General features: G+C 36.9%; 2 protein-coding genes across 4 annotated transcripts in view; one reads left to right on the forward strand and one right to left on the reverse strand.

Annotated features, from left to right (window-relative positions):
* LOC125672061 (dual specificity mitogen-activated protein kinase kinase 6-like) overlaps positions 1-2,125 on the reverse strand; it is a 21,970-nt gene extending 19,845 nt beyond the window's left edge. Inside the window, exon 1 of the mRNA XM_048908149.2 lies at positions 1,843-2,125. Within this exon, the coding sequence (XP_048764106.1) occupies positions 1,843-1,849 (7 nt within the window). The 5' untranslated portion in view covers positions 1,850-2,125. The remainder of the gene's footprint in view (positions 1-1,842) is intronic.
* LOC125672054 (protein tweety homolog 2-like) overlaps positions 2,126-17,550 on the forward strand; it is a 33,057-nt gene continuing 17,632 nt past the window's right edge. For all 3 annotated transcript variants that reach the window (XM_048908129.2, XM_056162409.1, XM_056162410.1), the window contains exons 1-4: positions 2,126-2,589; positions 9,244-9,404; positions 13,745-13,856; positions 16,143-16,381. In XM_048908129.2, coding sequence (XP_048764086.1) covers positions 2,446-2,589; positions 9,244-9,404; positions 13,745-13,856; positions 16,143-16,381 — 656 coding nt within the window. In that variant the 5' untranslated portion in view covers positions 2,126-2,445. The remainder of the gene's footprint in view (positions 2,590-9,243; positions 9,405-13,744; positions 13,857-16,142; positions 16,382-17,550) is intronic.

Raw genomic sequence — 17,550 nt, forward strand, 5'->3', positions numbered from 1 at the left:
CAATATATTTGTATTTAAAACTTTGATCCCCAATTGTGGACCTATCCTTAGTGACCCCTGGGGGTCATGATTTTAACAAACTTGAATCTGCACTATGTCAGGAAGCTTTCATGTAAATTTGTACTTGCCTAGCTCAGAGGTTCTTGAGAAAAAGATTTTTCCCTATATATTTGTAATGTAAATTTTTTATCCCCAATTGTGGCCCCATCCTACCCCAGAGGTCATGATTCAACAAACTTGAATCTGCACTATGTCAGGAAGCTTTCATGTAAATCTCAGCTCTTCTGGCTCATTGTTTCATAAGAAGAAGATTTTTAAAGATTTTCCCTATATATTTCTATGTAAAATTTTAATCCCCTATTGTGGCCCAAATCCCCCGGGGCCATGTTTTGAACAAACTTGAATCTGCACGTAAATGTCAGCTCCTCTGGCCCTGTGGCTCTTAAGAAGATTTTTATATGAACCTACCCTAATTTTGCATTTTTTAAAATTATCCCCCCTTTGAAGGGAGAATGGCCCTTCATTTGAACAAACTTGAAAACCCTTCACCCAAGGATGCTTTGTGCCAAGTTTGGTTGAAATTAACCCAGTGGTTCTGAAGAAGATGAAAATGTGAAAAGTTTACAACGCTGACAGACAGCGGACACATTTTGATCAGAAAAGCTCACTTGAGCCTTCAGCTCAGTTAAAAAGTTGGTTAATTGTATATTATTTAATGTCCCACTCCAGAATTTTTCACTCGCTAGGCCACAATTCCACACCATGAGTCCCTTCATTTTAGGCAAGTGATACTTTACTACCCCAGCCTGACTTTTCTTTCACCTGAATGCTTTATTCGCTGCATTTTCTTGCAGCTTCAAAGACTTAATACAGTTCAGTCCTTTTCAATGATTCCATGGATGATTAAATCAACTCATCTTTGATTTACATTCTCTAATTCAATTGCATTCAAACATTATATGCATGGTTATTGTGCACTTTAATAAATAAAAAATTAAAGTATAATCAATAAAGTGATCATCAATGTAGAAAAAGCACATAAAACATGGTTAAATGTGCACTAAACATCACCATAAATCCAGAAGGACTCACACATGTATGTATTAAGTATACATGAAACACTTCGTCCAAAATGTTTTCAATATTTGCAAAGAGAATAGCTGTATATAAATCTTTGTTCCGCATCTCTAATCTTACAGCTACTCTAAAACACAGAATTGTCTTCAATACATGCACAAATGGCATATTTTATCTCTTTTTAATTTTAGAAAATTCAACTCTGTTGCTGCTGCTTCGTACATGTAGCCTTAACACAACATTTAATTGTTTATATGTACAGGACATTCACTGCTGGCAGTTGAATCTGGAGTCTATATGTACACAAATTTGATGTCTTACAAGGCTCAAATGCTTTCAATTACTATTAATTAAAATTATTAGTAACGCCCTTTTGTGGTAGATTAATTTTAAACTTTTTAATCATGGATTCACGCTAAGGTCATTAACTCCAAAAGGGTAATCAACAACAAAAAATTGTGTGGTTATATCAGTAATAAATCTATAAAGTTTTTAAAATATATATGCATATTACATATTTATCAAACTTTTTTTATGACCTGGAAAAAAAAACCCTTTTAACATCAATTTAATATCCCACAATATATCGCTGTATGAAGTGCACGCGCTGGAGTGGGCCAGTAGGTCAACCGCTGAGACGGTCGTCCTACAAACGTCCCGAGACATGCATTCCTCACGCCCGCGGCTCAAATGCACATCCATAAAGGTAAATGCTAATGCTAAATACAAAATGCATCAAAACAAAGCCGTTATCCGCAAGTTTACCTGGCATGATCCCCGTCTCATTCAACTAACGGGGCGGTGAACTTTGCAAGCCTTTTCCTTCCTGATCACAATTTTCTTCTACACGTGCACCTCAAAATCTGAATAATGCTTCCTTAGATATTCTTCTGAAAGCTTCTGGACAGACAAAGCATCCTTGATTTTGCACAGTTTGGTGATTTCTGCAATTTCATAACCCCTGGATGTCACGTACTGCCTGTTGCAATGAACCTGGCTAGTGCGAGGGAAACCCGCTGACGTCACAAATGACTCAGCCACGGGGCTTGCCTTCTACAGAAACAAACAACAATCAAAGCAGTTACCATGCATTTTTCGGCTCAGATATTTGTATTTATTAAATCTGATTATTTATCATATAAAATATTTTACGATTAAGGCGTTTATGCTATATATAAAAGGTTAAAAAAAAAAAAATTCATGCGCCTGTTCCAAAAAAATTGCGTACAGGTCACGTGAGAACAAAATGGCGAATCACAATGACTGAACTCCTAACACACATTCCTTAGAATTAGTTGCCAATTTTGTGGTTATAATGTGACAGTGTTGTGTGAATAAGCTTCTAACAAAACACAATAGAAATAAGAGATGGAAGAAACGTCTAAGGACTCAATAATGAGTACCTACAAAGATACCTGGTACGTGAAGTTACTGCACGGATTTCCTCACTTGGACTTTTCCTTCCAAGAGACGAACTCAACTTTTGAACCAGAAAAGTCCAATTATCAAGAGGTAAATATTTATTTTCCAAAAATTGTGTCAATTAATCGCCAAAAAGTTGAAAAACTGTTAACGTAACCAGTTTCACAATTACACCTGTATACCTCATATTAAAACGTTCTTGACCACTGATAAACTAAGACTCTTGCATTCAAAACTCTTTGTTTTCTGAGCCAGCACTAAATTCAAATTCAAGTGTTGATAAAATGGGTAGCTGACTACCGGGCTGAATGGCAATCCTGGGAACTTGCAACTTAAATAACCTTCGGCGATGTACATTTTTAGTTTGGGAGAATGGGTTACAAAGTTCTGTTTGCTTGACACTTTCTAACCATTTTATATTGTATCAGGTCTGGTGTTTAGTTAGTCTGTACATCATGTTATGTTTATTTTTGTTTAAAGTGACCAAACTTCATTATAATTTAAGTTGTCAAAATAAGGCCAAGTGGGTAGAGCATCGCGCTCACCTCTGTTGGCGCGGGTTCAAATCCTGCTAGTGCTGTTAAGTGAGAAAGTTTCCCAGTTTGCTTTCGAAAGGTCGATGGTCTCTTCCTTGGTACATTGTATCTGGGTTCTCTCTTCCCAGGGATGACATTAACAGTTGTCCGATTGCCCGAGGCAAGTGAAAACCCAGTTTGGACAAGTGAAACTGAATACCCACTTGTCCGATGGAGCAAGTGATTATTTAAGTAGGAAATGTGATTATTATAATATTTGTGTTAAGCTTGATGAATATCAAATATTAGAACGTAAAGTCCAATTCCATATATTACTGATTTCTTTAAATTACCAAATCGTCAGATTATAACGAAGGCCCATTCTAGTAGGTCGTACTATATCACCAATGGAGAAAGAGAGATAATTAGAGTTACTTAGAGCTTATTATAGTCTAAAATATTTCGGACAACTAAGTTTTTCATTCGGACGAGTAAAACTTCGAGTTTACTTGCCCAAAGGGCAATATTAAGTAAGAAGAAAAGTTATTGTCTATCCCTGCTTCCACCAATAAAAATTGGGCCCACCAGATAACTGAAAAATTGTTGAGTGTGGCGGAAAACATCAATCAATCAATAAGTTGAAATAACGTAAAAGGAAATATATTAGAATTGAAAATATTAATGACACTTTACAAATATATTCAACTTTCAGTAGAAAAATCTTTGAAACTCAATTAAATTCAGTATCAAGTGAAATGGGACAAAACACAGACAGACACACAGGATTCTTGTATGGAAAGTGAAAGCGAAAGGAAAGCTAACGATGCCAGCTGCCTCACTTCCTGAGATGTCTGCATGTTGCATGGCTTTACATAGGAATTTGAACAATAAAAACTGTATTACATTAATATTGACCAAAGCATAAAGTGGACATTACCAAATGAAATGGGTAGATTAATTGGAATCAGGATTGAAATACATTATATGAAGTGAAAGTTAAAATCAGATTTGTTACACTAATGTAGAAGTGTATTAAACTGAAATTTTAAGCATACTCTAAAGCTGTATGATCCGATGTATATGTAATATTTTTGTACAGAATTACTTCAAAGCAGATTAATTAGTTTTTAAAGTTATTAACTTACCTTTAATTATGTGCTTAATTGAAAACATTTGCATGTAAGACAAAATAATAAGGCCATCATTAAAAATATTTTTGTTTGATGTACTCCGACCCAAATTTTTCAAGGTGGGTGGGTAGGTAGGTATTCTCTTTAGAGAAGTCGAGAGGCATAGCCTTCATCGACTTCTCTTCGCATGCATTCATGTTTTGATTCTGGAAAACATGTAAATGCCGGAGTCGGTCACGGTTTATGCTTCGACCGACGTTTCGACTCAAAAGTGTCTGGATTTACGCAATAGACAACTTGTTTTCAAACATTTAACAGTAATTACACAAAACTGTCACAAGGAAATCAAAACTTACTTGCTTTTAATCCATTTTCAATATGCCCCTGTCCCGGGTTTAAATCACAACTCTGATTACGTCAGCCTGCTTTTCTCTTAACTGGTCCCCTATTGTGACAGCTCCCAAGACCAGTTAATGTAAACACGGGACAGGGGACATGATGAAAATGGATTAAAAGCAAGTAAGTTTTGATTTCCTTGTGACAGTTTTGTGCATTACTGTTAAATGTTCGAAAACAAGTTGTCTATTGCGTAAATCCAGGCACATCAGAGTCGAAACGTCGGTCGAAGTATAAACCGTCACCGACTCCGGCATTTACATGTTTTCCAGAATCAAAACATGAATGCTTGCGAAGAGAAGTCGATGAAGGCTATGCCTCTCGACTTCTCTAAAGAGAATAGGTAGGTAGGTAGGTATTTTTTTTTTTGGTTTTTTTGTTGCAGTATCGAAAAAATTGATTATTGTCATATTTAAAACGCAGACTTAGAAATTTATTGATGTTTTCATTAAACATTGGACAAGACAGATTTAATAATTATTGCTATAAAACACTCATCAAAAAAGTTTCTTAGAGAAAATAAACCTTTAAAATGAAACAATGTCTATTTCACTGGAAACCAAATTAAAAATTAAAAGTACTGAAAAAAATGATTGGGTTAAGGGGCGATTTTCACGAGTCGGTCGGAGTACATCAAACAAATCAATTTTTATTTTTGGCCTAAGAAGATTATTTAAAAAGTAAATATAGTGGGTACACATAATTTATACTCTGTCAGTTAGGAGTCTATAAATAGCCTTATATGCGTCAGGGAATCCTAATTTCTGCATGGAAGTATTTAACTCAGATGCAACTGTCTAACTTTAAGGCTGAAAGAGCATAAAATAACAAGTTATGAAGAAGTATTGGATAATTTTATTTCTTTTAAACTTATGACACAGTATGGTTGTAACAAAATACACAGCTTTACACAGATAAGACCACAGATGGTCTGAATGTCTGAAATGGACACATGCTTATCACTTGAAATGGTCGAGTGACAGTTGTTTGTAAACACCGATTTAAAATCAAATAATTCTGGTCAATACAGGTGAAATAATATATTGACTTGTCGTACAGCCTTGTAAATCCATACATGCAATGATTTAACAGCGTTTTTACAAGGTGGAAGTTTTCCCCCCAAAATTTGGACAGTACAACTTTAGGCCACTTGCGCACTATTTGAAACAAAATTATTTGATTTTGAACTGTTTCACCTGTAAAGTAAGTGCATATACGTGTACAAAGATCAAAGAATTAAGATGCAGATTTCTTATGTTAATATGATTTTAAATGTAGTTACATCTACATGATAATGTATTTAATCATTAGTTATGCAGTAACTTGAAGGGATAATATGGAATTCTACAATGGTTATTGCAAAGATCAAAGGAATGCCACAGTCATTATTCTGCGATGTACTTTCATATGTAATAACTGATTATGAGAAAATTATTGCTACATATTAATAATGATATCCCACTTGCACTTTTTATTTTGCTAATAGTTCTAACAATAAAGTCGATAACTGATAATTCAATTCTATAATCATAAAAATTAATGAATATATGTTGCAAACCAAATTTATAAATGAGAACAGGCATCTGTTCATGGTTGGAAACCCACGGTTGATTACGCTTCGTTCCTCTCTACATCACCCGTGGGTCCATTCATTCCTACTCGCTCGTTCTCATGAATAAATTTTGAAAATATCGTCCAATCAAAGTAATTGTTATAGTAATGGAACTCTTCTGTTTTTAAAGGTAGCATCAACTTAACTCTAATATCACTGACACAAGAATTTGCATACCAAAATTGGACTGAAAGCGTTTTGCTGATTGGACAAATTTGCTCAGGGTATACAATGAGCGCCCAATCAAATCGCCTCATTAATTATTCATGAGAACGAGCGAGTAGGAATGAATGGACCCACAGGTGATGGAGAGAGGAACGAAGCGTAATCAACCGTGGGTTTCCAACGATGGGATCTGTATTATATCATCAGTAGTTTAGGCCAAAAAAAGATGTTTGTTTTCTGTTACTTGGACTCAAAACTGCAGACCTAGATTATTTCAAAGAAAAAAATTTTTGGGGGTGTGTGTCATTTTTTAAATTCTGATCCGGATTAGCGTATTAATTTAACAAAATGGCAGCTCCCAGTGACATAGGAGCCAACTCAGTTACTGTAATTAACTTTCAGAGAATGCAGTCATCACAGTGAGAACTCGGTGATTTCATCATTTAGTATCCTGAGCATTTTCTTAGATATTTATGATCAGTAGCACAAAGCTGGACCTCTGTTTTTAGCTCACCTGAACTGGAAGCTCAAGTGAGCTCTTCTGATTGCTTGTTGTCCGTCGTCTGTCTATAAACTTTTTACATTTGACTTCTTCAGAACCACTGGGCCAATTTCGACCAAACTTCGCTAAAAGCATCCTTGGGTGAAGGGCTTTCATGTCTGTTCAAATGAAGGGCCATGTACCCGTCAAGGGAAGATAATCATAAAAATGCAAAAATGGAATGGGGTCATTTGAAGGGACTGGTTCACACTTTTTGGAAAAAAATATTTTTTCAATTTTGATGTTAAACATTTAAAATATAACTCATTTAATGTTGACAGCCAAAATTTTGACTTTAATGCAAGAATAAAAGCAATATTTTAGCCTTAAATCTGTGTTATGTAAACAAAGACTCGAGTCTTTTTATGTATACAAACAAACAAGTGAAATATTGATTTTGTATTAATGTAAAGTCACCTTAATTTTGCAGTCATAAATTCTAACTTTTAGATGACACATTTTATCCCAAAATGCTTGAAATGTGAAAGATATAATAAACTTAGATTGATATCCTTTTATTTTGAAAATGTAAACAAAAACATACAGCTATCTTTGTTTACAAAACAAATAATTAACTTTTTTAAATGAGCTTCTGTGATAATGTATAACCTTAATTTTTATGTGAAATCTTTGAAACACATTAGACAGTAGATTTTGATCATTAAAAGTTAAATAGAAAATCTTGGGGGGAAATCATGAATCAGTCCCTTTAAGAATCTTCTCAAGAACCATTGGGCCAGAAGGACTGAAATTTACATGAAAGTTTCCTGACATAGTGCAGATTCAAGTTTATTAAAATTATGTCCCCAGGGGGTAGGGTGGAAGCACAATAGGGGATCACATTTTTACATACAAATACATAATTAATATAGGGAAAATCTTCTTCTCAAGAACCACTGGGTGAGGAAAATAGATATTTACATGGAAGCTCCCTGACATTGTGCAGATTCAAGTTTGTTAAAATCATGTCCCCCAGGGGTAGGGTGGGGCCACAATAGGGATCAAGTTTTACATGCGATAGGCCAAGGTGACTCAGGTGAGCGATGTGGCCCATGGGCCTCTTGTTAAGGTCATATATGAAAACCCCGTTATTGTCACTTCTAAATGCTAAGTGTTTGGAGAAGGAGCACTTGCCACTTAGCAGGGCTCAAACTCATGACCTCCCAGTTTCAAAATGAATGCTCCACTATTGCAAGGATACTACACCTGTGGTGCAGGGTTCGATTTCTTAACTTTGAGGTCTGACACTGTGACCTGTGGTGCAGGGTGCGATTTCTTAATTTTGAGGTCTGACACTGTGACCTGTGGTGCAGGGTGCGATTTCTTAACTTTGAGGTCTGACACTGTGACCTGTGGTGCAGGGTGCGATTTCTTAACTTTGAGGTCTGACACTGTGACCTGTGGTGCAGGGTGCGATTTCTTAACTTTGAGGTCTGACACTGTGACCTGTGGTGCAGGGTGCGATTTCTTAACTTTGAGGTCTGACACTGTGACCTGTGCTTTATGCATGGCCAACTGTTGTTATTCATCTCTTAGTTTAGGTCATAATTCTTAAAGTTGTGTAAACTAATCCCTCAAAAATATAATGATTTTTAAAAAAAAAACTACCAACCATGAAGTTTTTGCAAATGGTTACAGGAAGTAAAAATGTTTTAGTGGAGGAAACAGAGATCTGTTGGTATACCATTAGTATATGTTATAGGTTATGTGGAGGGGACAGGAATCTATATTTTGTCAGCTGCGGTGGCCGAAAGGTTAGAGCGTTTGCCCCGCATGTGGAAGGCAGGGATTCAAATCCCGGCTGCGACAGACCTAAGTTGTTAAAAATAGGTCGTGACAGTTCCATCGTCAAATGCTTGGCATCAGGTGTGAATGTCACGGGTCCTCAGAGATGACCTTAAAAACGGATGTCCCGTGTCACAGGTGTGGCATGCTAAAGAACCTTCACTGGCCGTGAGCGCCGAGCATAGGCCTAAATTTGAAGCCCTTCACTGGTCTTGGTGACGTCTCCATACGAGTGAAAAATTCTCGAGCGAGACGTTTAGCAAGATACAATCAATCATATTTTGTCAGTAGGTTATGTGGAGGGGAAAGGAATTCATATTTTGTCAGTAGGTTTTGTGGAGGAATGGAAAATTTTACTATGAAGAGATATGAATAAAGTAATTATGTATTTAAAAATGTGTTGTGTTCAGTATGTGTAATTATGAGAGTATACATTTTATGCACAATTTTTTTGTGAGGAATTCAGGTTAAACTTAAAAAGCTTTGAAACAATAATTATGTTTATTGTAGAGTAAAAGGAATACATGAATTGTCACCAATTTGAAATGAAATTGACTTTGAAAGATTGGACGGTAAATACTTGTTTTGTGTTTGTTGTAGTCCCTTTTATTATGGGCGGCAGCACCTGTGGCTTTCATTCTGCTGGTCCTGTTCATGGCCTCTTGCTGTCTATGTATCCAGTGTGTAAAGAAGAAACCACAGAAGGCACCTAAAACCACCTGTCTCAGGATCCTGGTGGCCATTTTCATCATCTTCTCCATGTAAGTCGCACAAACCTCCTGTCTCCAAATTCTCATCTTCATCATCTTCTCCATGTCAATCACACAAACCTCCTGTCTCCAAATTCTCATCTTCATCATTTTCTCCATGTAATTCACACAAACCTCCTGTCTCCAAATTCTCATCTTCGTCATCTTGTCCATATAGGTCACATGAATGATAACGACATCAGGTTCCATTTGATACACTGGCTTTGAATCATTTTGTAGAGGACTTGACAATGATGACCTTATCAAACGTTTAACAAGTGAGATAAGAAGCATGCAATCTGGTTCCAAGACCCTAGAGTTGAGATGTTCTCGGATCTCATCTTGACTCCTAATTAGTATTCACTGTTCCCCTGGAAAAAGAGTACCTATGTTGTAAGAGTAATCATGTTACTTTTTAAACAAATGTTTGCCACCTGCAAACTGCCCATTCTTCTCGCAGCTTTGTTTTAGCAAGTACATTTACATGCAAAATCAGACAACTTTTGTTTATTTTTATGGAGGGGCGGTGTCAGTAGCGAGATCAGACAACTTTAGGGCTAAAACGATATGCCCCCTTCATGATATGATACATATTGCAATACTTATGCAGCGATTCAATACTTCAATGCGATACAATTTACAGAAGAAACCAATAATGACATTGAAGAAAAATTTAATTACCAACATTCACAATCATATTTTTAAAAGCTAAATGGTTCCAAACTGCCAAACGGTAAGATGCCTGTTGGCTCTGTACTCTGTGGTTTAAACCGATAAAGTTCATTATCGTTTTCATCAGACTCCAGGCAAACAACAATCTGAACATTACTGAACTCTTATTTTGTCCCTCATGGAGGTATGTTAGATAATATTAAAGTACAGGTCAAGCCTGATGCATTTTACTGAACACGTTTGTAATAAAAGTATCGAATCGAAAATCATGGCAATGAATCGAACATTGAATCGAGCATTTATATTGAACAGTATCGATATTTCGGTGAATGATTTCAGCCCTTGACAACATATGTATATTTTTACAGAGGGGTTGATCAGACAACTTTTGTTTATTTTTATGGAGGCATTGTGTCAGTAGCGAGATCAGACAAGATTTGTTTATCTTTACAGAGGGGCTGTATCAGTAGTGAGATCAGACAAGATTTGTTTATCTTTACAGAGGGGCGGTGTCAGTAGCGAGATCAAACAAGATTTGTTTATCTTTACAGAGGGGCCGTATCAGTAGTGAGATCAGAAGACAAGATTTGTTTATCTTTACAGAGGGGCTGTATCAGTAGTGAGATCAGACAAGATTTGTTTATCTTTACAGAGGGGCGGTGTCAGTAGCGAGATCAAACAAGATTTGTTTATCTTTACAGAGGGGCCGTATCAGTAGTGAGATCAGAAGACAAGATTTGTTTATCTTTACAGAGGGGCTGTATCAGTAGTGAGATCAGACAAGATTTGTTTATCTTTACAGAGAGGCTGTATCAGTAGCGAGATCAGACAAGATTTGTTTTTCTCACTTTATCACCAGTGTGAGATCGACTTTACCCATGTGAGACAGCCATGTGAGATTTTTCTGTCTTACACTGCTGCGACGTCATTTGATTGTGACGTCATATATTTTCTATGATTTACGTTACACGGTGAAGTAAAAATATTTTACATTGTTATCTTTAAATCTTAATGTATATAGCTTTCTGTTGGACAACCTTGGGGTTTTTAGTTTACACTTACAGTGTAAACCATTTTTGGGTATGTTCTTTCTGCCTATCTAATTAGTTTTTGCATCGAAGTTCAAATGAGGATTTTGATAATTCAGAATTTTCTTAAAGCTCTTAAATTTGTGCACTAAACTGTAGATAAAATGTGAGAAAAATAATCCTTCATTATTTACTAGTGTGGGATAGGGAAATTCCACCTCTGGAACAAGATTCGCTGTCTAGGACTCGGCAAAGCCTCGTCCTAGACTGCGAATCTTGTCCCCTCGGTGGAATTTCCCTATCCCACACTCGTACTAATGAAGGATTCTATTAATCTTTACAGAGGGGCTGTATCAGTAGTGAGATCAGACAAGATTTGTTATCTTTACAGAGGGGGTGTATCAGTAGTGAGATCAGACAAGATTTGTTTTATCTTTACAGAGGGGCTGTATCAGTAGCGAGATCAGACAAGATTTGTTATACCCCCCGCAACAAGTTGTGGGGGGGGGGGGGGGGGGGGGTATACTGGAATCGGGTTGTCCGTCCGTCCGTCTGTAGACGCAATGGTTTCCGGACTCTAAAGCATTATCCTTTCCACTTACCGTCACCATATCATATATATGAACTACCTATGGGATGAAGATGTTCCCTATCGATTTTGGGGTCAAAAGGTCAAAGGTCAAGCGCACTGGACATCGAAGTAGCAATATGGTTTCCGGACTCTAAAGTGTTATCCTTTCCACCTACCGTCACCATATCATACATATGGACTACCCATGGGATGAAGATGTTCCCTATCGATTTTGGGGTCAAAAGGTCAAAGGTCAAGCGCACTGGACATCGAAGTAGCAATATGGTTTCCGGGCTCTAAAGCGTTATCCTTTCCACCTACCGTCACCATATCGTACATATGGACTACCCATGGGATGAAGATGTTCCCTATTGATTTTGGGGTCAAAAGGTCAAAGGTCACACGCACTGGACATCGAAGTAGCAATATGGTTTCCGGGCTCTAAAGCGTTATCCTTTCCACCTACCGTCACCATATCATACATATGGACTACCCATGGGATGAAGATGTTCCCTATCGATTTTGGGGTCAAAAGGTCAAAGGTCAAGCGCACTGGACATCGAAGTAGCAATATGGTTTCCGGGCTCTAAAGCGTTATCCTTTCCACCTACAGTCACCATATCATACATATGGACTACCCATGGGATGAAGATGTTCCCTATTGATTTTGGGGTCAAAAGGTCAAAGGTCACACGCACTGGACATCGAAGTAGCAATATGGTTTCCGGGCTCTAAAGCGTTATCCTTTCCACCTACAGTCACCATATCATACATATGGACTACCCATGGGATGAAAATATTCCCTATCGATTTTGGGGTCAAAAGGTCAAAGGTCACGTGCACTGGACATCAAAGTAGCAATATGGTTTCCGGGCTCTAAAGCGTTATCCTTTCCACCTACAGTCACCATATCATACATTTGGACTACCCATGGGATGAAGATGTTCCCTATTGATTTTGGGGTCAAAAGGTCAAAGGTCACGCACACTGGACATCGAAGTAGCAATATGGTTTCCGGGCTCTTAAACGTTATCCTTTCCACCTACAGTCACCATATCATACATATGGACTACCCATGCAATGAAAATGTTCCCTATTGATTTTGGAGTCAAAAGGTCAAAGGTCAAGCGCACTGGACATCGAAGTAGCAATATGGTTTGGTTTGTCATGCCATTTGTTTTTTACACTCAGAAAAGAGGTAGTTTATACCTATTACCAACACCCTTTGGGAGATTGGGGTAAGCGGGGGGTATTCTTAGTGAGCATTGCTCACAGTACCTCTTGTTTATCTTTACAGAGGGGCGGTGTCAGTAGTGAGATCAGACAAGATTTGTTATCTTTACAGAGGGGGTGTATCAGTAGCGAGATCAGACAAGATTTGTTTATCTTTACAGAGGGGCTGTATCAGTAGCGAGATCAGACAAGATTTGTTTTTCTCACATAATCACCAGTGTGAGATTGACTTTACCCATGTGAGACAGCCATGTGAGATTTTTCTGTCTCACACTGCAGCGACGTCATTTGATTGTGACGTCATATATTTTCTATGATTTACGTTACACGGTGAAGATTTACGTTACATGGTGAAGTAAAAATATTTTGCATTGTTATCTTTGAATATTAATTTATATAGCTTTCTGTTGGACAACCTTGGGGTTTTTAGTTTACACTTACAGTGTAAACCATTTTTGGGTATGCTCTTTCTGTCTATCTAATTAGTTTTTGCATCGAAGTTCAAATGAGGATTTTGATAATTTAGAATTTTATCAAAGCTCCTAAATTTATACACTAAACTGTAGGTAAAATGTGAGAAAAATAATCCTTCATTATTTACTCGTGTGGGATAGGGAAATTCCACCTCTGGAACAAGATTCGCTGTCTAGGACTCGGCAAAGCCTCGTCCTAGACTGCGAATCTTGTCCCCTCGGTGGAATTTCCCTATCCCACACTCGTACTAATGAAGGATTCTATTAATCTTTACAGAGGGGCGGTGTCAGTAGTGAGATCAGACAAGATTTGTTTATCTTTACAGAGGGGCGGTGTCAGTAGCGAGATCAGACAAGATTTGTTTATCTTTACAGAGGGGCGGTGTCTGTGGGATTCTTTGGCAATGAACAGACCAGTAAAGGATCAAAGGAATTCTTCGATGCTCTGGATGATACAAACCAAACCATGGGAGATATCTCATCCACTGTAGGTGTTCAGATTTTAGTGTTGTGAGTTATAAAGATGTAACATCCACAGCTGTTTTAATGATGTATTGGAAAATATGATTAAAAGGTGCATATACCTGCAAATTATAGTCTGTACCATTCATTATGACGCACAAGACAGTGGAATTTTAACATTTTATATGTAACCTAAGGCAGCAGGGATTTGACATAGTATGTGTAATCCAAGGCACTGTGAATTTAACATCTTATGTGTAACTGAAGGCAGTGGTGATGTAACATTTTGTGTGTAACTGAAAGCAGTAGTGATGTAACATTTTGTGTGTAACTGAAGGCAGTAGTGATGTAATATTTTGTGTGTAACTGAAGGCACTGTGAATTTAACATCTTATGTGTAACTGAAGGCAGTGGTGATGTAACATTTTGTGTGTAACTGAAGGCACTGTGAATTTAACATCTTATGTGTAACTGAAGACAGTGGTGATATAACATTTTATGTGTAACTGAAGGCAAGTGGTGATGTAACATCTTATGTATAACTGAAGGCAGTGGTGATGTAACATTTTATGTGTAACTGACGGCAGTAGGGATGTAACATCTTATGTATAACTGAAGGCAGTGGTGATGTAACATTTTATGTGTAACTGAAGGCAGTGGTGATGTAACATTTTGTGTGTAACTGAAGACAGTGGTGATGTTAAATTTTATGTGTAACTGAAGGCAGTGGTGATGAAACATTTTGTGTGTAACTGAAGGCAGTGGTGATGTAACATTTTATGTGTAACTGAAGGCAGTGGTGATGTAACATTTTGTGTGTAACTGAAGGCAGTGGTGATGTAACATTTTATGTGTAACTGAAGGCAGTAGGGATGTAACATTTTATGTGTAACTGAAGACAGTAGTGATGTAACATTTTGTGTGTAACTGAAGACAATTTTGTGTGTAACTGAAGACAGTGGTGATGAAACATTTTATGTGTAACTGAAGGCAGTGGTGATGTAACATTTTATGTGTAACTGAAGGCAGTGGTGATGTAACATTTTGTGTGTAACTGAAGACAGTGGTGATGTTAAATTTTATGTGTAACTGAAGGCAGTGGTGATGAAACATTTTGTGTGTAACTGAAGGCAGTGGTGATGTAACATTTTATGTGTAACTGAAGGCAGTGGTGATGTAACATTTTGTGTGTAACTGAAGACAGTGGTGATGTAACATTTTGTGTGTAACTGAAGGCAGTAGTGATGTAACATCTTATGTGTAACTGAAGGCAGTGGTGATGTAACATTTTATGTATAACTGAAGGCAGTGGTGATGTAACATTTTATATATAACTGAAGGCAGTGGTGATGTAACATTTTATGTGTAACTGAAGGCAGTAGTGATGTAACATCTTATGTGTAACTGAAGGCAGTGGTGATGTAACATTTTATGTGTAACTGAAGACAGTGGTGATGTAACATTTTGTGTGTAACTGAAGGCAGTGGTGATGTAACTTTTTGTGTGTAACTAAAGGCAGTAGTGATGTAACATTTTGTGTGTAACTGAAGGCAGTAGTGATGTAACATTTTGTGTGTAACTGAAGGCAGTGGTGATGTAACATCTTATGTGTAACTGAAGACATTGTGAATTTAACATCTAATGTATAACTGAAGGCAGTGGTGATGTAACATTTTATTTGTAACTGAAGGCAGTGGTGATGTAACATTTTGTGTGTAACTGAAGGCAGTGGTGATGTAACATTTTGTGTGTAACTGAAGGCAGTAGGGATGTAACATTTTGTGTGTAACTGAAGGCAGTAGTGATGTAACGTTTTGTGTGTAACTGAAGGCAGTAGGGATGTAACATCTTATGTATAACTGAAGGCAGTGGTGATGTAACATTTTATGTGTAACTGAAGGCAGTAGGGATGTAACATTTTATATATAACTGAAGACAGTGGTGATGAAACATTTTGTGTGTAACTGAAGGCAGTAGGGATGTAACATCTTATATATAACTGAAGACAGTGGTGATGTAACATTTTATATATAACTGAAGGCAGTGGTGATGTAACATTTTATGTGTAACTGAAGACAGTGGTGATGTAACATTTTATGTGTAACTGAAGGCAGTGGTGATGTAACATTTTGTGTGTAACTGAAGGCAGTAGGGATGTAACATTTTATGTGTAACTGAAGGCAGTGGTGATGTAACATCTTATGTGTAATTGGAGTATGCTTTAGCCATGATAGTAAATCTTTTAACAAACACATCTTGTTTTGTGCAATATTTTGTAAAACAGTAAATACCGTGCCTTGAATCTTTACAGTTGGATACACTTGTTGATGTGGTGGATGAAATTGATGGACGTAATGGTGTGCAAGCTTTGAAGACAGTGCTGAAAAAATTTGGGGACATCACAGCCAACAAAACTCTCTTGCCATTCTTGAACAAAATAGATGAGCATGCCAAAAAAACCAGGAATGACATTGACAATGTAAAGTCGAATGTGCCAGGTCTTCTTCTACAGAAGTTTTCCAAAGAGGCTGTAGATGTAGAATTCATAAGGTAACACTGTCTGCTTATATATATAATTTGAATAAAAGTATTGTACAGTTATAAACTAATTAAATCGCCACTTTTTTTATCTGAAAAATGTTGCAGTATAACAAATTTGGTGATGAATTAAATATGGAGCATATCAATTGATCGTTTGATGAAATATGTATATTTGTCCACATTTAATATTTATTTGCTGTTCGTTTATTGAACACCTTGATATACATTTATGATATGCATATATTCATTATAGGTTAAATATTTCATTCTCTAATAAGATGTGTCTGCCACTGAATTAAGATGTCAGCATTATGATTGTTATTGATAGTGATGCAGTGAGAGTGGAGGGGTGGGGGTTCAAGCTACCTATATTAGATGCCACTGAACTGAATGTGTTAATTTGATTAAAATCAGTATCTTTAGGGTAAATTTTCCATTGAAATCCAATTTTATTTCTTGTGATTCATTCATTTGAAATTTAATTTGGTGTCAATCAAAGTACACGACATTTTGACCTGCATTGCAGTTACACAGATGTACACAATTGTATTTATAGTATCAAATGTTTTCATCTTGGTTTTTATTTCCTGTGACTATAAATTATGTTTTAGAATGCTCATTAAACTTTAAAGATTCTTAGTATCAATAAATCAGTAATAAAAATGTTATAACGTAGACAGAAATTAACCATTGAGAAAACTTGGGCAGATTCAGGTACCCAACATCTAAACTCGGATGTATGACTGTGAGTGATGTGTAACTACACCTAACATTTGTAATGGGGTTGTCTGTTTACTCTGCCGCTTTTAGAAAGTAGTGATCAAAATGGCTTTTTTGAAATGAATTTATCGAGTTTGTCTTGGAAAACCGCCCTCTATTTTGAGAGAGAGAAAAAAAAACCATGATAATTTTGAAAGAGAAACAGTTACATACATTGAGAGTGTTATAGAATACAAAGGATGGAATTTCACAGGAACTGTCAGTACATGTATTTCCAGTTGATCTTTGACATTAAAGATGTTGTTATACGTCCCTGGTATATGTTCTATGGCAGAAAATATCATACATCTGAGGTTAGATGGAATCGACAGAGTGAGAAATAAACATAAAAGAACAGGTGTAGCACACACATCACACACACACACACGCAGCCCCCCCCCCCCCCCCCCCCCCCCCCC

The sequence above is a fragment of the Ostrea edulis genome, chromosome 4 (genome assembly GCF_947568905.1).
Source record: "Ostrea edulis chromosome 4, xbOstEdul1.1, whole genome shotgun sequence".
NCBI classification, from domain to species: domain Eukaryota; kingdom Metazoa; phylum Mollusca; class Bivalvia; order Ostreida; family Ostreidae; genus Ostrea; species Ostrea edulis.